We start from the raw sequence: 17,519 nt of genomic DNA on the forward strand, positions 1-17,519 counted from the left end.
CACGGGGAGAACGTGCAGACTCTGCACAGACAGTGACCCACGATCAAACCCCGGTCTCTGGGGTTGTGAGGCAGCAGTGCTAACCACTGGTGCCGATAATAAAAGTCTTTTATAAATAGTGGGAAATCAAAAAGTCTCTTTCCACTTGAATATTTCCTGGCAGCACTAGGGGCGCTCTAAGCCTGTCTTGAGGGACAGTGTTTGGAAATCTGTAGGAAATTGTAATCATCATCAGGAAGGGGGCTGAAACTGACTGGCAACTGATCCAAGTGGGTTACGTTGAAGAGCAGTTCAGGAATAAAACAGCAGTCCAAAGCTTTTTGCAAACACACGAAAGAAAGGAACCGCATTCAGCACATCAGTGCAGCGCTGCATTGCGCCCGCAAAGGAATTGTTTTTAAAACGAAACCTCTTCATTCATTCATTCCGCAGACACAAAAGAAGACCATAAATTTGTGACTTTCACACACAAGTTCCTTAGCTTACACACTCCCCGGTCAGCGCTTCCTTTCGGGACGAGGTTTTGTGCTGAAGTTGCTAAAACACAAGTACAAGAGTTAAGGAAAAGGTGGAACGTCCGATAGGGATAACGTAGGCGAGAGACTCAGAAAGAAGTTACTTTAACATTTTCGGCCACGGATTTTACAACAGTCCCACACATGCAGAGCTACAAATACGACAAAGCTATGCCTGTCGACAGCCGAAGTGGTGGGAATTCAACTCTGAATAATAAGGATCACAAGAAAGTCTTGTTAATCTGCTTGGATCTCTTTTGCTTACTTCTTGGTGAGTACATTTTTATTTTAAAATAAGCAACTACGTTACAAGTAGTCCTCCATGCTGTGTTATGTTTACATATTGTCGGGGCAGGCAGTAGGTGTTGCCACTGTTCTTTCAACGTTGCCACAAAATAAAGCAAAGAAGTAAATTTGACATTAATGTTTTTTTTCATAGGGGGTGTGTGGAAACTGACAACTACCCTACTTTAATCTCCGTTTAGCAACTAGCCTGAGTTCAAATGCATGCCACATGTAATCACATTGAAATAGATGGGCATTTTCACCTTTGTCTGAAGCTTCACTCAGCTTGTCGGCTTTATCAGAACTTGTCTAAGCACAAGTCCTCTTATAGGGGGAGGGGGGACAGGGGCGGAATCAGAGGCCAATAAAATATTTGTATACATTGTTAAAGTATGAAGTGCTGCACATAAGCAAGCAGCTTGATCTGCGCGTGTTTTGGATTTGTGAGCATGTTGTACACCTCATACCTATCTGTACACACAGACTTTTGGTAACATTTGTATGTGTCAAAGTCACATCTATGCCAAATGTAATCGTGCAGTGGAGAGAAAAACAGAGCCAGGGGGGAATACATTTTTATCCGTTCAGATTCCTGGAATGTAGTCACCGATCCAAGTTTAATCCTTTAGGAAAATAGTATTATTTCACAAAGTGACATCGTTAATATTGCTACCAGTGCTTTATATGGACTACCTGTGTGATTGGAAAAAGGATGACAGGGTTTAGCTGAGATTTAGATGGTGGGACATTCCATGTGTTACCGTCCCATGCCACTCACTGTTAGCTCTGATTATTTTGTCTCCAGCCAATCAGACATTTTATGTAAATTTGGATTATTCCATCTTGTGAAAGTTCATAATAAAAATTAGAACGTCAGCGAGAGGTCATGGTGGAAAATTAAGGTTGATTTTGAACTCTGCCAATACTTGGCTCTTTAAACTCCTATTTAACCACATTAGTGTCTAAAGTGGGAGCCGACTGGAACATCCGCTAGTAGCCTAACTTTGTAGGCTGTGTAAGAGCTCCCCAGCAAGCTCATGGATTTTGCAGTTTTCAAATAGCCTTTTGACTAAGATCACATAGTGAATCAAGCCCGAGATCAGGTGTACTGCCTGCTCTTGTCAGCCTGGATCTTCTATGTCTCTCTTGTGGGCACCATGAATTGGATTCAATTTGAATTGTCTTTTGGGAGCAAGCAAGGAGATGGATTAAGGGCTTGCCTTGTCCATACTGCACATTGGCTTTGTAACTCTGAAAAAGGAATTTTAAAAAAAGTTTTGAAATTATAGCTGTCTTGAAATCAGTGTGGTACAGGTCTGTCTGTGCATCTAAATGCACGGGTTTTAATGGAGTAAGCACCCTCTTTCCAGCAAGGGTCACTTTAGCATTATAAAATTGACATGTAATTGAAACAAACAGCTCCATCTGTAGAGCTCATACAACTCATGCTACACAACGCTACATCAAGTTTCTGTTTGTAAGCATATTTTAACTATCTTGATAATGGTGCAGCTATCAGGGGCAGGCACGGTGGCACAGTGATGAACACTGCTGCCTCACGGTGCCAGAGACGTGGGTTCAATTCCAGTCTCAGATCACTGTCAGTGTGGAGTTTGCACATTCTCCCCATATCTGTGTGGGTTTCCTCTGGGTGCTCTGCTTCCTTCCCACAGTCCAAAATGTGTGGGTTAGATTGATTGGCCATGCTAAATTGACCATAGTGTCAGGGATTAGCAGGGTAAATATGTGGGGTTACAGGAATAGGGCCTGGGTGGGATTGTGGTCAGTGTGGGCTTGATGGGCTGAATGGCCTGTAGGGATTCAATTCTATGATTCTTATGCATCTGGTATTAAACAACTTTTCTACCAGATCCAAATGCCTGTTAGGCAGTGCCGGCATTCTATAACTTTTCTAAATCTACACAAGAGGCCTGGAAGGCACCTTTGTGTGTTTGTGTTTTGGCAGTGTTTGGATACAATAATGTTTCATGTGGTTAATACAACCAGCCCAGAATTTTGTTTACTTTTGTAGGTGGTAGGTTTGTGGCACGATAATTGAATGGGTTCCATTCGTTTTTATGTTCTGGTGATGATAAGACAGTAGGAAGACTACAATCAATTAGTGTAGCAAATTAAACTAGTCTGATGTGTGAATTCTACTAATTGAACACTTATTTGAAATTTGGGTGCATCCTGCAATCAAGAACATCTGTGTTTCATACTCATGAAAACAGTACTTTTTTTTTGGTGTGTGTGAGCCTTCTGTGCTTACACCATCAAGTAGTGCAATCTTGTGCTCTGGGAGTTAGTGCAAATCTTGGATAGTCATTTCCCACAACAATTGAGCTGTTCCTACAACATTTAAATTGGAAATTAACTATGATTTCAGATTTGGGGACCATGAATCTCTGTGTGGACAATGCACCTGCTGTCACTCACCAAATTATAAGGTGTGATTGCAATTGTGCAATTAGTTACCTGTTTTTATATGGTGTAATCCTTGTTGTTGAGAGTTGACGAGAAACAGGATTGTCAGATAGCTTATATTATTTGTAACTGATTTATTGATGTTATTCAGCCTTTTTTGTTGTTGGGAGGAGAGACGACACACAAATTATTACATAATTATAAACATGTAGGAGCAGCTTGAGTATTGGGGTGCCTAACTGTTTTGCATTACTGTGGAAATTTTCAGATGAGGCTTCCAAAATATACCTAACATTTCTAATACATTGTGAGAAAGAGCAAATGATCCACAGGATAGAATTGTTTGTATGTGTCTTTGGAATCATCAAGTTCCTTTGCTGTGAGTGTGCCATAAGCAGAGACCCATCCTCTTTACCTTGTGCTTTGGTGGTACTGAAGGTAATTATTATTTTTGAAGTTCTTTTAGAGCAGGGATCGAGAGGAGGCCTTGGAGCTTTTACTTCTAAATAATTGATGAAGAGGTGCATAATTTCTACTCAAATAATTACTGGTAGATTGATCATGGTAGAAGATTGATCTACTAACCACTAAAAAAACAGCTCTTGGTTAAGAGTGTCACTGAGCTACCGTATTATTGATCGACTAACTGAAAAAGACAGTATAACTTCCAAGATCTGCAAAAATACAGTTTATTGTTAAGCATTATTCCGAAAACTGGTAGACATCGCAATAGAAAGAATTACTTTGCTGCCATTGATGTCGCTCTATCAAACACTTTGAAGTGGATTTTATGTGGTGTCCACTTACAGAGGAGCATCAATCACTGATTTGATAAAATGTTGTGGCGCATTTTTTCAATTAAATTGCTTAAGATATCCATTAAGTGGACTTCATCAAACCCTGTGAAGGTCTTGTAAAAGGTAGGCCATTAGTCTTACAAACATAATATGACAAGATGAGGATATCTACTCAGTTGTTTACACTGCAATGGCACTTCATCATTCTATCTCTCAGATATAATAAGGCTCCATTATCAATTCAGAAATTCCTCTCACCAATCAATCTGATGGCTTGGCGCCATTAGATTCCTCCATGTGTCAGGCAATAGCTCTGGAGGAGTCAGCCTAAAATTGGTATGCAGCCACAGGCAGCATATTTGAGGCTCTTGCGTGAATGTCATTACACAGAAATAGCCACACTGGTAATAGATAAACTATTTTTACTATTGTGTTGCTATCTGAAGCTTCTCCCAATTTCATTAAATGATGGGACCTATTCATAAGAAGAGTTCTGTCAAATATCTTGAGGAATTTTGAGATACAAGGTAATCCAAAATTATGGGGTAGACAGGGTGGCACTGTGGTTAGCATTGCTGCCTCACAGCGCCAGGGACCTGGGTTCGATTCCTGCCTTGGATCACTGTGCAGAGTCTGTACGTTCTCCCCGTGTCTGTGTGGGTTTCCTCCAGGTGCTCCGGTTTCCCCCCACAGTCCAAAAAACGTGCTGGATAGGTGCATTGGCTATGCTAAATTCTCCCTCGGTGTACCCGAACAGATGCCGGAGTGTGGCGACTAGGGGATTTTCACAGTAACTTCATTGCAGTGTTAATGTAAGCCCATCTGTGACACTAATAAATAAATGAAAGTGGAATTAAGACTATCATCAGATTAGCCATGATATTGAACAGCAGGGCAAACTTGAGGGGTTGAATGGCCTACTCTTGCTCCTACCTAATGATTCAGGACTTGCTGTTTTGGGGTATTTTTTGGAAAAATCTCCTCCGATATCTATTTAATTCTAAATGTGTACAGAGCTAATGTCTTTTTAATCTATTTCAAATTGACATTGCAGTTTTGATCTCAAGAAGAAATATATATATAGCAATCCCTAATTATGCAATATAAAAGGCAAAGGCAAACGTCTTTGTTAGCTGACCTATTTTAGGCAAAAAAAACCTTATCCTGGTCCAAAACCTCAACTGTTTGTTTGCTTTATTAAATGTTCTGCTTCTGACCTTTTCTATAAATCACTAGCAAAACTGATGTGCTTGTTACAAGTTTGATACTGATACCACATTGGGCAGACTATAAATTAGTTTCTAATGTGAAAGACCCTGAATATGTTAAGCAGTAAGGCGTTCCAGCTGTGGTATGCTTAGGAGTAATGACAGCTGAAGTCATACATATCAATTACTCTATTCATTAGTCTAATTTCACTGTAATATGTTAGCACAAGTGAAAATGGAGTAACAGCATGGAAACTGATGGTGCTTTATGGCATTATTCACGTGTGAGCAAGAAAAGCTCCCAATTGCTGTCACTACAGGTGGCAATGCTATTCTGTCCGCAAAAGCATGATATCAGCTAGGTTCAAGTAATTTGTTTTTTTTTCTGTTTGTTTATTTTCTTCTTTGTTCATCATGTTTTCTTCCCCCAGCTATCTTTCTAAAAGGCCCCTTTGAAGAGAGATTCCCATCTTAGGGATAGCTTCCAAAAGCCATAGGTGAAGAGGAATTTTGACAAATTTATTGACTTTTTGTTTTTACTTCTATTAATCCCTCACCTCGAAATGTCACTTGAGTGACTGTGCATGACATAGGAACTGGATTTGTAAAGATGCTGAACCTGATAGTATAAGTGTGCTGAACTAAGTACTTTCGAATTATCCTGGTTGATTCTAAATCTGCTCACTAAATTCTCTAACTCAATTTTCAGGTGATGTTATCTGTCCTTATCATTTATTGGAAGCTACTTGAAACAAATAGAATAAAACAATGGATGTTAAAAGTAATCAGCTATTTAATGGGTACAAGGTTATTTAAAATCTACATTGAAGAACATTTTGAATGCGAATTTCAGAAAAAGTGTCTTTACTCAAAGAGCAGTTAGAATGTTGAACTTGCCACGACAAGCAGTCGTTGACAGGAATAGTATGGGTGCAGTTAAGGCACGTTAGATAAGCACATGAGGGAGAAAGGATGTGCTGTAAATACTTTGTAATGTTTTGTAAAAGAAAAATGACATCAATTCTGAACCAGAAAGCACAGTTTACTGCAAACAAAACAACCCATTCAGTGTTATATATTTTAAGACATATTGTTTCCAGTAGAAATAGCTGCACAAATGATTTTATGAAGATTCCTGGAAGCCTGCTACAGAATATCTCACATAACTGAAGCATTCTTCATTGAATCATAGAATCCCTACAGTACAGAAGGAGGCCATTCAGCCCATCAAGTCTGTACTGACCACAATCCCACCCAGGCCCTATTCCCGCAACCCTAATTTAACCTACTAATCCCCTGACACTAGGGTCAATTTAGCACGGCCACTCAACCTAACCCGCACATCTTTGTACTGAGGGAGAAAACCGGAGCACCCGGAGGAAACCCACACAGGCACAGCGGGGGAATGTGCAAACTCATATGTGAGTGCAGCAAATGTCAGTGACTGATAACAAAAGTCAATATTAAAGGCACTTATTTTTCTGCATCTCCTGCACGAGTTAAAATATTTCTAAAATATGTGAAACAGTTTTTATAAGTGTACAAATTTCTGAAATCATCTTATTTTGCACAAGAAGTATAGAATAATTGATAAATGTCTCGCATTCCAAATTGTCTGTTCTCTAATTCTATGAGTGGTATCTGGAATTATTTTGGAGGAGGAGGAGACTTCACTATATTGCTTGTAGCTAGCAATGCAATACAGCTAGTCTTGCTCTGAAATGCAAAACTTTATTGTTCAGCCAGCCCATTCTTGTAGCATTCAGAGCTAATTGGCGAGTAATTGTTTATGGCAGAAACTGTTTGGTAGAATTCTAGGGACCTGTTACTCTTGTAGTCGTCCCAATTGCTTGCATTCAGTGAATCTGGAAATATTATCTCCTCTCATGTGATTTTCCTGAGTTGGTGCCAGATCTGAAGCCCCAGTCTTCAAACACTTTCTTTCTGAAGGTGGTGTTGAACCTCATCATTGATGTCTGCCCTTGTTGACAGTAGGCTTCCAAGGTTTGGCAAGTGGTCCATGTTGTTGTCCAAGGCCTCATTGTGCAGTGCTGTTGGTAGAGGACCTTTATCTCACAGATGTTTAGTCTAAGACCCATGCTCATGTATGCCTCAGTGAAGGAGTTGAGATGGCTTGGAGCTTGGCCTCTGAGTATGCACAGACACATGCATTGTTGCATACTGTATAATTCAGTGACAGAGTTAGGGGGACCTTGGATCTGGCCTGGAGGTGGCAGAGGTTGAACTGATTCCCATTTCATTCTATAGTTTATCTTCACGCTTGGGGGGGGGGGGGCGGGGGATTGCTGAGGGTGAGATGGAGCATTGTGGCAAGGAAGGTCGAGAAGAGTGTTCGCACGCTGACACAGCCTTGCATGACCCCAGTCTGAACATGAATTTGATCTATGATGGATCTATTGGTCAGGATCAAAGCTTGCATGTCATTGTGGAGCAGGTGGAGGAGGATGGTCGCAAACCTTTGGGGGCACCTGAAATGGAGGAGGATGCTCCAAAATCTCTCACAGTTGACAATGTTTGAAGACCTTTGTGAGGTCAAAGAAGACAAGTACAAGTGTGGGTGCTTTTCCCTGCATTTCTCTTGTAGTGGCTGCATGGGAAAATCATGTCCATTGTGCCCCTTAATGGGCAGAATCTGCATTGGGCTGAGGGAGGAGCTCTTCAGCCACAGGGAGAAAGCAATTAAGGAGGACTGTTGCAATGACCTTCCCGCTGGCAAACAGCAGGGAAAATCCTTCAGTAGTGAGACTTGTCATCTTGCTTCAAGATGGTCATGATTATGGCATCCCTGAGATCTCCTGGCATGTTCTCCATCTTCCAGATAAGGGAAAAGAGGTCATGTGTTCACGTCACTTGTGCTTCTCCATTGTGTTTTAGTGCTTCAGTGGAGATTCCATCTGCTCCTCATGCCTTGTTGTTCTTTAGTTGTTGGGTGGCCTTTTCTACCTCATATCATGTTGAGGTTGTCTGAGATGACTTGCTGTGGGATGGAGTCAAGGACACTTCCATTGATGACAGATTTGCTGTTAAGGAGGCCTTCAAAGTGCTCCTTCCAGTGGGTGCTGACTACCTCTCTGTTCTTGAGGAGTACCTCTCTGTTTTTGGCCAGCGTTGGGGTGGAGCCCTGAATGTTTGGGCCATAGGGGGTCTTGACTGTGCCAAAGAAACCTCATGCGTCATGTTTGTCAGCTAACTGCTGGATCTCCTGCACTTTCTCCACCCATCATTATGTTCTTTAGGTCTCCAGGTCACGGGTTTTTTGCTGTACCTCAGCTTTCAGTTGTCTGTAGAGCTGTTTTCTTGCTATCGAGATGAGTTGCTCTTTCAGGTTCAGAAAAGCCTTGCGCTTGTAGCTTATCAGCTCCTGAATCTCCTGGCCATTCTCATCAAACCAGCCTTGGTGTTTCCTAGTCGTGTCACTTAACTATTCCGAAAAAGAGTCATATTGGACTTGAAACATTTATTCTGTTTCCCTTTCCACAGAAGCCGCCAGACCTGTTGTATTTTTCCAGCACTTAAACCGTTTTTATTTCAGATTTGCAGTGTCCATGGTACTTTTATCTCAAAGGGACAAATGGACTTGGTGATCTGGTTCTGAGGAAGTATAATTTTCAGTATTAGGATGCCATGTAATTTTAATGAAATGTTTAGTAAGATCAAAACTCTGTAATTAATGTTACTTTATTATGTAGTGCAAAAGTAGCGCAGAACCTTTTCATTAATTTTTAAAGTTTACAGTGTTAATGTTTCCTTATCATAGCTTTTAAAATTAGAAGATGTTCAAAGAAGTGGTATCTTCTTAAAGGTTTTTTTTTCAAGCATTGTTGAGCTCCATTTTGGGTATTGGGTCATCAGTTGGTGAATCCTGTATTTTAAATAGCCAAGCTCCTTGATCAATTGACTTGTGTCACTCTCCTCTGAAACTTCTTAACCTCTAGAATGAAATCTCCCTTCAGGATTTGAGTGCCTTGAGGCTGATACTTCACCGCAACGCTGAGAGACTACTGTAATGTTGGAGGTGCAGCTATACAGATGCAATGATCATTAAAGCCCTGAAAATCTACTTGGGTGTATGCAACTGATGTTATAGGACCTTTTGGAACGGTCCTAGCCAATAATCCTTCCTTAAACAATGTTATTGGAAATGGATTTCTGAGGCTTTGTTTTTTTTTGTAAATTAGCTTTCTCATTTACTTACAGCATTGCCAGGATTGAATTTTAAAATTAAATCATTGCTTTGTTAATTGGTCTTTCATGGGCATTGCTGGCTTGGCCAGCATTTATTGCCCATCAGTGATTGTCTTTGAGATGGTGCTGGAGAGCTAGTCGCCTTCCTGAACTGCTTCAGCCCATCTGGTCTAGATGGCCCACAGTGCTTTTGGAAAGGAGTTCCAAGATTTTCACCTAACAACAGTGAGGGAAGGAATGATATAGTTCCAAGTCAGGAGAGTGAGGGGAACCTGCAGGTGGTGATGTTCCAATGTATCTGCTGCCCTTGTCCTTTTTTTAGGTGTTAGAGATTGTGAGTTTGGAAAGTGCTTTTGAAGGATCCTTAGTGAGATGCTGCGGTTAATGGCCCACAGCCACTCATGGACACCCATTTTTGAGTTGCTGTATCTGTACGAAGTTTCCCCCATTTAGCATGGTGGTAATGCCACACAGAATGATGAAGGGTATCCTCAGTATGAAGATGGGACTTTGCCTTGGTTGTTCCTACCAATACTGTCATGGATAGATGCATCTGTGACAGGTGAACCATAGAACCATAGAACCATAGAAAATTACAGCTCAGAAACAGGCCTTTTGGCCCTTCTTGTTTGTGCCGAACCATTTTATGCCTAGTCCCACTGACCTGCACTTGGACCATATCCCTCCACACCCCTCTCATCCATGAACCCGTCCAAGTTTTTCATTAAATGTTAAAAGTGACCCCGCATTTACCACTTTATCCGGCAGCTCATTCCACACTCCCACCACTCTCTGTGTGAAGAAGCCCCCCCTAATATTCCCTTTAAACTTTTCTCCTTTCACCCTTAACCCATGCCCTCTGGTTTTTTTTCTCCCCTAGCCTCAGCGGAAAAAACCTGCTTGCATTCACTCTATCTATACCCATCAAAATCTTATACACCTCTATCAAATCTCCCCTCAATCTTCTACGCTCCAGGGAATAAAGTCCCAACCTATTCAATCTCTCTCTGTAACTCAGCTTCTCAAGTCCCGGCAACATCCTTGTGAACCTTCTCTGCACTCTTTCAATCAGGTGGATGGATGAGTTCAGGTAGCTTTTTTCCCTGGAGCTGGTTCCCTTAACACCTGCCACAGACCCAATCTGGCAGCTATCAAGCCAGTCTTGGTGATGGGCATTAAACCCCCCCCACCCAGAGTACATTCTGTTCCCGTGCCACTCTCAGTGCTTCTTCCAGATGAGTACTGACTCACAGTTGAGCACAGGATGGTACGTAGTAGCTAGCAGGAGGTTTCCTTGTCCATGTTTGACCTGATGCCATGAGACCTCATGGGGTCTGGAATCAAGTTGAGGACTCCCAGGGCAACTTGATAGTAAAATGCTTTAAGATGTCTTAAAGGTTCGATAACGCACTATGTAAATGTGAATTTCTAAATTCTTCTTTCTTGAAGTTCTAGATAACTGTCCAGGAGACAGTTTCAAACTTGCTGGGGGGGGGGGGGGAGCTTCTCCCAGGACTGCAGATCCAACCCTCATTCCAGCTCCTGGTAGATGGACTTTTGTGAAAAGATCAAGATCATAAGAAGAGCTCAGATATCTTTTGCCAAGATGTAAACATGTTAGGAATCAGGGATTTTAAAAATGGAACAATATCAGATCCATCCATGAAATATCTGAAAGTGTTACAAAGAATGGTTGAGTTTGACACTTTACTGGTTTAAACACAGTCAGACTTGCTGTTCAGATGAGCGCATGTTTGTGAATAGGGATGTTTAAAGATTTCAAACACAACAAGACCTATATGGATGGTTCCAGATAATGATGTATTTATGAGAACCAAAATGGCGGTTTCCTGTGAAAGCAGGAGGGCCTTTTGTGTCAAATTCAATTATGTCTGAAAGCTTGATTATTTTTGACACTCTTTGAGTTCCCTGCTTGTTACCAAGTTATTCTTATGGAATAAACTTACTATATATTTTCCCTGCTCATTAGTACAATCTTACTATTTACTTTTGTTCCAGATTTTTAAAAAATAGTTTTTTTTCCTATTGTAGACATTCTTTATCCTATCCACATGTTTTCAGTTGTCATGGTGAGTTGAAATCTAATCCAATTAGATTGGATGCTGGAAAGGTTCTGTTCTTGTACATACCCTAGTTTGACTAACATACTATGGGCGTGATTCTCCCGGCTCTTTGCGCTGCTTGAGAGGCGCAGCGGGCTGGGAAATGTCAGCAGGGGGGACTGTAGCGAGATTCGCAGCTGACACCCAGTCAATTGTAACTCTCCCAAGCCATTTTTTATTGGGTAATCAGCGCCTCACCGGAAATTAGCACGAGGCTGATTACCATATTGAAATTGACATTTCAATATCATTAGTGAGCCCCGGACAGTATCGTCTGGGCTCGCAGATGTTTCCCACCCTGCGGGAGAGGTTCCAACCAGCCGGGATTAAAGCTGGTCCCCATCAACGGGGACCAGGCGTGATGACCTTGCTGTTGGGGGCAGAGGCCATTGAGGCACCCCAAGGAGGTCAGGGGCAGGGGAGCCACCACTTTGGCAGTTCCAGCCTTGCACTGCCAGCTGGGCAACCTGGTACTGCCTGCCGGGCACCACCAAGGGGACAGGGCCTGAGAGGGGCAGGGCCTACTGGGGGGGCGGGCCAATCGGCGGTGGTGGTGGGAGGGTGACCGCTGCGCACTCTGCATTTAGAGATCGGTGGGGGAGGGAGGGAGCGATCGGGGCTGGCCGTGGGGAGATGGGGTTTGGGGCTGATGTGGGGGGGGGGAGTTGGCAGGGAGGCTGGTGATCTGGGGGGGTAGGGAAGAGTCGGGGAGACATTGGCGATTGGGAGCCAGCATACAGGCACCGACCTTCCTACTGACAGATCGGCACATGTGCAGTGGCCCACTCAGCATTATGCTGTTGGCCTCAGCGGCAGGATTATGCCCCCCCTCCTTACCAGCGTGAATCCTCCGGCGGACTCTGTGAAGCACAGAATGCTGGAAATTCAACAGACTGAGTACGCCCAAAAAACGGGCAGGAACATCTCCAGTTTTCCCGCCCGTTGGGCATTTAGTTTCTTTTTGGGCAATCGTCCCCTATATGACTGTTGCTGATTTGATGATACTGCATGTCAAATCAACATGCCAACAGAAGGAGCCAAACTTTCATCTGGGTGTGGAGGCTCATTTTGGGGCAAGAATGGCCACACTTTGATATTTTCAAGAAATAGAAGCTGGAGGGGAAGGCCCACAAGCCTGCCCCACCATTCTATACCATTTATGGTTGATCAGATTATGGTCTTAACTGCACTTTCCTGCCTGTCCCCCATAACTCTTGACTCCCTTGTCAATCAAAGCTATCTAACTCAGCCTTGAATATATTCAACAGCCCAGTCTCCACACTCACTGGGAAAGAGAATTCCCAAACTCTCACGATCCCCTGAGAGAAAATGAATCCTCCTGATCCCTGTTCTGAATGGGAGACCCCATTATTTTGAAATTGTGATCCCTAGCTCTAAATTTCCCCACAAGAGGAACCATTCTTCCATCACCTTCCCTGTCAAGCTTCCTCAGTACCTTAAATGTTTCAATAAGATCACCATTCATTCTTCTAAACTCCAAAGATTATAGGCTCTACCTGCTCAACCTTCCTTATAAGAAAACCTCTTCATCCCAGGAATCCGCCAGTGATCCTTCTCTGAACTGCTTCCAGTGCAGGTAAGTCTCATTTTAAATAAGATGACCATCCCCAACTGCCCTTGAGAAGGTGACCAAAATTGTAGACTGTACTCCAGGTCAGGTCTGGCCAATGCATATTTTCCTATAAGAAACCCTAGTAAGAGTTTATCTTTTAAAGTGCAGCAGGATTTAATGTCACAAACAGGATCTTCATGATTATTTAGGTCTCTATACTCATGCACAAATGGAAATTTATCTCTGACTGTTGATGAGGGACACAATAATTCTCTTGATGATATTTATATAGGTTTGTTTAATGGTTCCTGTGGAGGCACATTGTCTTGCTTATAAGAGGCTTTTTTGAGACTAATGGTTAAACCTTGTCTTTGAGACTAATGTTACACAGTACTTGGGGGCTAGAGAACAGAAGATTATGAATTAAGAACTATCATATATCAAAGCCAACACTTTTTCCTTTCAGGGTGAAAAGATGTGATAGCTCTACAGAACTGAAAGGGAACACTTAAGAGTAAGTTGACAGGGCACTATCGTGGAGTAAGCTGACAGATAGAGCACTATCCACTTCACTGTCTCCAGCATATTCATGAATAGGTTCTGCTGATTGGACTACTTCTGGATGTTGCATTATTCTTGACTCATACTGATGTCACCTAAGATTAACAAATGTATCAGTTCGTTCCTGGTCAATTGTTTAATTAGTTGATGTTTTTTATTCTTTCAGGGGATGTGGGCGTCAGCTTTTGTTGACCATCCCTAATTGCCAGTGAACTGAGTGGCTTGCTAGGTCATTTCAGAGGGCAGTTAAGAGTCAACCACTTTGCTGCAGGTCTGGAGCCACGTGTAGGCCAGTCCAGGGTTACAGGTTTCCTTTCCCAAAGGACATTAGTGAACAAGATGGATTTTTGCAACATTTGTTAACGGTTTCATGGTCACTATTACTGAGACCAGCTTTTAATTCCAGATTTTATTCATTGAATTTAAATTCCACCAACTGCCAAGGTGGGATTTTGAACTCGTGACCCCAGGACATCAGTCTGGGTGACATTGCCACGACACTGCCATCACCCACAGTGATTTTAGGAGACCCAATCAGTATCATAAGGAGAAGGATGTCTATGTGGAGTTATTTTAATTAAATGGAAATGTTGAGAAAATCCTCTTTTCCATTTTTTTGATCATTTGTGGGAGATGGGCATCGCTGGCTGGCCAGCATTTATTGCCCATCCCTAATTGCCCTTGAGAAGGTGGTGGTGAGCTGCCTTCTTGATTCGCTGCAGTCCATGCTCTGTGGGTTGACCCACAATGCTGCTAAGGAGGGAATTCCAGGATTTTGACCCAGTGACTGCGAAGAAACGGCGATATATTTCCAAGTCAGGATGGTGAGTGGGTTGGCAGGAGGTGGTGTTCCCATTTATCGGCTGCCCTTGTTTTTCTAGATGGAAATGGTCATGGGTTTGGAAGGTGCTGTCTAAGGATCTTAGGTGAATTGCTGCAGTGTATCTTGTAGATAGTACACACTGCTGCTACTGAGCATCGGCGGGGGAGGGATTGAATGTTTGTAGATGTGGTGCCAATCAAGTGGGCTGCTTTGTCCTGGATGGTGTCAAACTTCTTGAGTATTGTCAAGGCAAGTGGGGAGTATTCCATCACACTCCTGACTTGTGCCTTATAGTTGGTGCAATAGGCTCTAGGGAGTCAGGAGATGAGTTACTCGTTGCAGTGTTCCGAGCCTCTGACCTACTCTTGTATCCGCTGTTCATGTGGTGAATCCAATTGAGTTTCTGGTCAATGGTAAACCCAAGGATGTTGACAGTGGGGGTTTCAGTTATAGTTATACCATTGAATGTTAAGGGGCGGTGGTTAGAGTGTCTTTTATTGGTGATGGTCATTGCCTCTTGTGTCTTGAATAGAATTGGCCATTACTGGTACGAGACTGTCTTTATACTATGCACTTCTAGCTGACTATGAAATTAGCAAGAATTATATTTTACAAGCTAAGGCTAACAAAGTATTATCTTTCACCATAATTGGCCTCTTTTGTTTGTGATTACAACATTCGGGTAGTAAAAAAAAGCTGGACAACCAGATTTATCGCTGTGTGTTTGCCAGCACTACGACCAGACGAATTAGAAATTACTGTGAAATCACTTAAACATCTAAAGTAGCAGAGCAGAGGTGTATGGAGGACAGCCAAAGTTTTTCTTTTTTTCTTTTTAGTTTAAGGGTATTTGATTCAGACTCTGTTACATAATGGCTAATGCTTGAATCGATTGTTGAATGCTTACCTTTCTGTAGTCCTACTTGGAGACTGTCCCTGAAGTATTTAATGTACTGATGGCTGAAGATTTGGTGTAATGTCTATAACACTCTAATACTTGAAGCTCCAGGAAGTGTGTGTGTTTTTTTGCCGAGTCGTACTTGTTACAGCTTCCTGAGAATGATCTGTTGGCTGCCAGAAATAGTAAAAATGGTCCTTGACAACAACAGGGCGGCCCAGTGGTTAGCACTGCTGCTTCACAGTGCCGGGGACCCAGGTTCAATTCCAGCCTCGGTCACTGTCTGTGTGGAGTTTGCACATTCTCCCCGTGTCTGCATGGGTTTTCTCTGGGTGCTCCGGTTTCCTACCACAGTCCAAGGATGTGCAGGTTAGGTTGATTGGCCATGCTAAATTGCCTCCTCATGTCAAGGGGATTAGCAGGGTAAATGTGTGGAATTACGGGAATAGGGCCTGGGTGGGATTGTGGTCAGTACAGACTCGATGCGCAGAAAGGCATCCTTCTGTACTGTAGGGATTCTATGATTGAGTTAAGCAAGTTCTTGAAAGGGACCAAACTGTAAAGCAGCGCTGCAACTTTAAAGGTGGGGCTGGGGAGGGCAAAGTTATATAGTTGACCAGTGCAAAATATAAATAATTGTACATACATTTCTTGAGCTGAGTTTTAGCACTTAGCAATAGGTTGTTGGTTGTACTGAAATCAAAAGTAAAAAGTTAATTTTATTGATTAGTCACAAGTAGGCTTACATTAACATTGCAATGAAGTTACTGTGAAAAGCCCCTAGTCGCCACACTCCGGCACCTGTTCAGGTACACTGGGGGAGAATTTAGTATGGCCAATGCACCTAACCAGCACATCTTTCGGACTGTGGGAGGAAACCCATGCAGACACGGGGAGAACGTGCAGACTCTGCACAGACAATGACCCAAGCCGGGAATCGAGCCCGGGACCCTGGCGCTGTGAGGCAACAGTGCTAACCACTCTGCCACCGTGCTGCCATCCGACCTGGTGTCAGAATTCAAGATAAAGTGGAATTGTCCTGTTAAATTACATCTCAGTGACACAAAGACACTGCTGTTCCATGCACTTAAGTCCAATGACACCGTATGGAACTGTTGTTGCACATGTTCACATTCTAATTCTGCCTGATTTGTATGCATTCAAACGTCACACTTATTACTTGGTGATATTTTGATAGTTTTGCATTGCCCTAAAAATACTCAAATGCCAGGTTGGGAAGCTATGACAAGGTGGGTCAGTAGTTGTGTGACAATCTGGGACTAGTTACACTACGACACCAGCAAACTCCAGTTATTGAGAGGGGGAATTATCTTTTTTACCCCTGTCATTTTAGTGTGGCCCAAGAATTGCCAATTGAAGGAGGTTCATGTTGTGAAATACATGCCGGGTCCAGCATGAACCAGTCAGTGTAAACTTAGCAACGACATAATGAAGATCCATTTTGACATGAGGAGTTATATTACAAATTGTAGCCCGGTGAGTTCCTGCACAAATATAGTTGACTCAGCTTTGAAGGAAAATTAGAAGGAGCATTCATTCATTCCTCTGCAGAACACAGCATGCTGTATCTGGAGATGCAACACCAAAGGAAATATTTGATCACCCTCACTTTTATTGTTGAACTATTCATTCAGTTAGAATGTTGGAGTTAACTTGGTCTGTTTTATGAATGATTAATAATTTGTGAACAGTCATTCGGAAAATGGTAACTATTACAATTAAAACATTAACTAGAAACTGAAAACCCCTCTAACAGCTAGTTTTAAAAGCAGTGATTAGGTAGAAAACCTGTTGTTCGCGACATCCTGCAATAGGTTTTCAGTATTAGAAAGGGTGAGGGGTTTAAATACAGGATATGGCAATCGAGAGAGTGTAAACAAAGACCCCATTCACTGAAGCTGGTTTTTTTCTAACTGCACATGAGTTTAGGTTAGCTACAAGCTGACCAACTGGGACCATTTGAGGCACCGTCATGGGTGCAGGAATGTTCACTATATTTATAATGCTGTGTTTTTCTTCTCTCATTAGCAAGTAGACTCTTGTAAAAGTCGTGTTTAAGAATATGTATTAACTGCTGCCTAT

The 17,519-nt window shown here is 42.4% G+C and overlaps 1 protein-coding gene across 2 annotated transcripts in view; it reads left to right on the forward strand.

The window, feature by feature from the left end:
- Nucleotides 1–262: 262 nt before the first annotated feature.
- plpp3 (phospholipid phosphatase 3) overlaps nt 263–17,519 on the forward strand; it is a 130,668-nt gene continuing 113,411 nt past the window's right edge. For both annotated transcript variants that reach the window (XM_078218641.1, XM_078218639.1), the window contains exon 1: nt 263–786. In XM_078218641.1, the coding sequence (XP_078074767.1) occupies nt 660–786 (127 nt within the window). In that variant the 5' untranslated portion in view covers nt 263–659. The remainder of the gene's footprint in view (nt 787–17,519) is intronic.

This window comes from Mustelus asterias, chromosome 8 (genome assembly GCF_964213995.1).
Source record: "Mustelus asterias chromosome 8, sMusAst1.hap1.1, whole genome shotgun sequence".
In the NCBI taxonomy this organism is placed as follows: domain Eukaryota; kingdom Metazoa; phylum Chordata; class Chondrichthyes; order Carcharhiniformes; family Triakidae; genus Mustelus; species Mustelus asterias.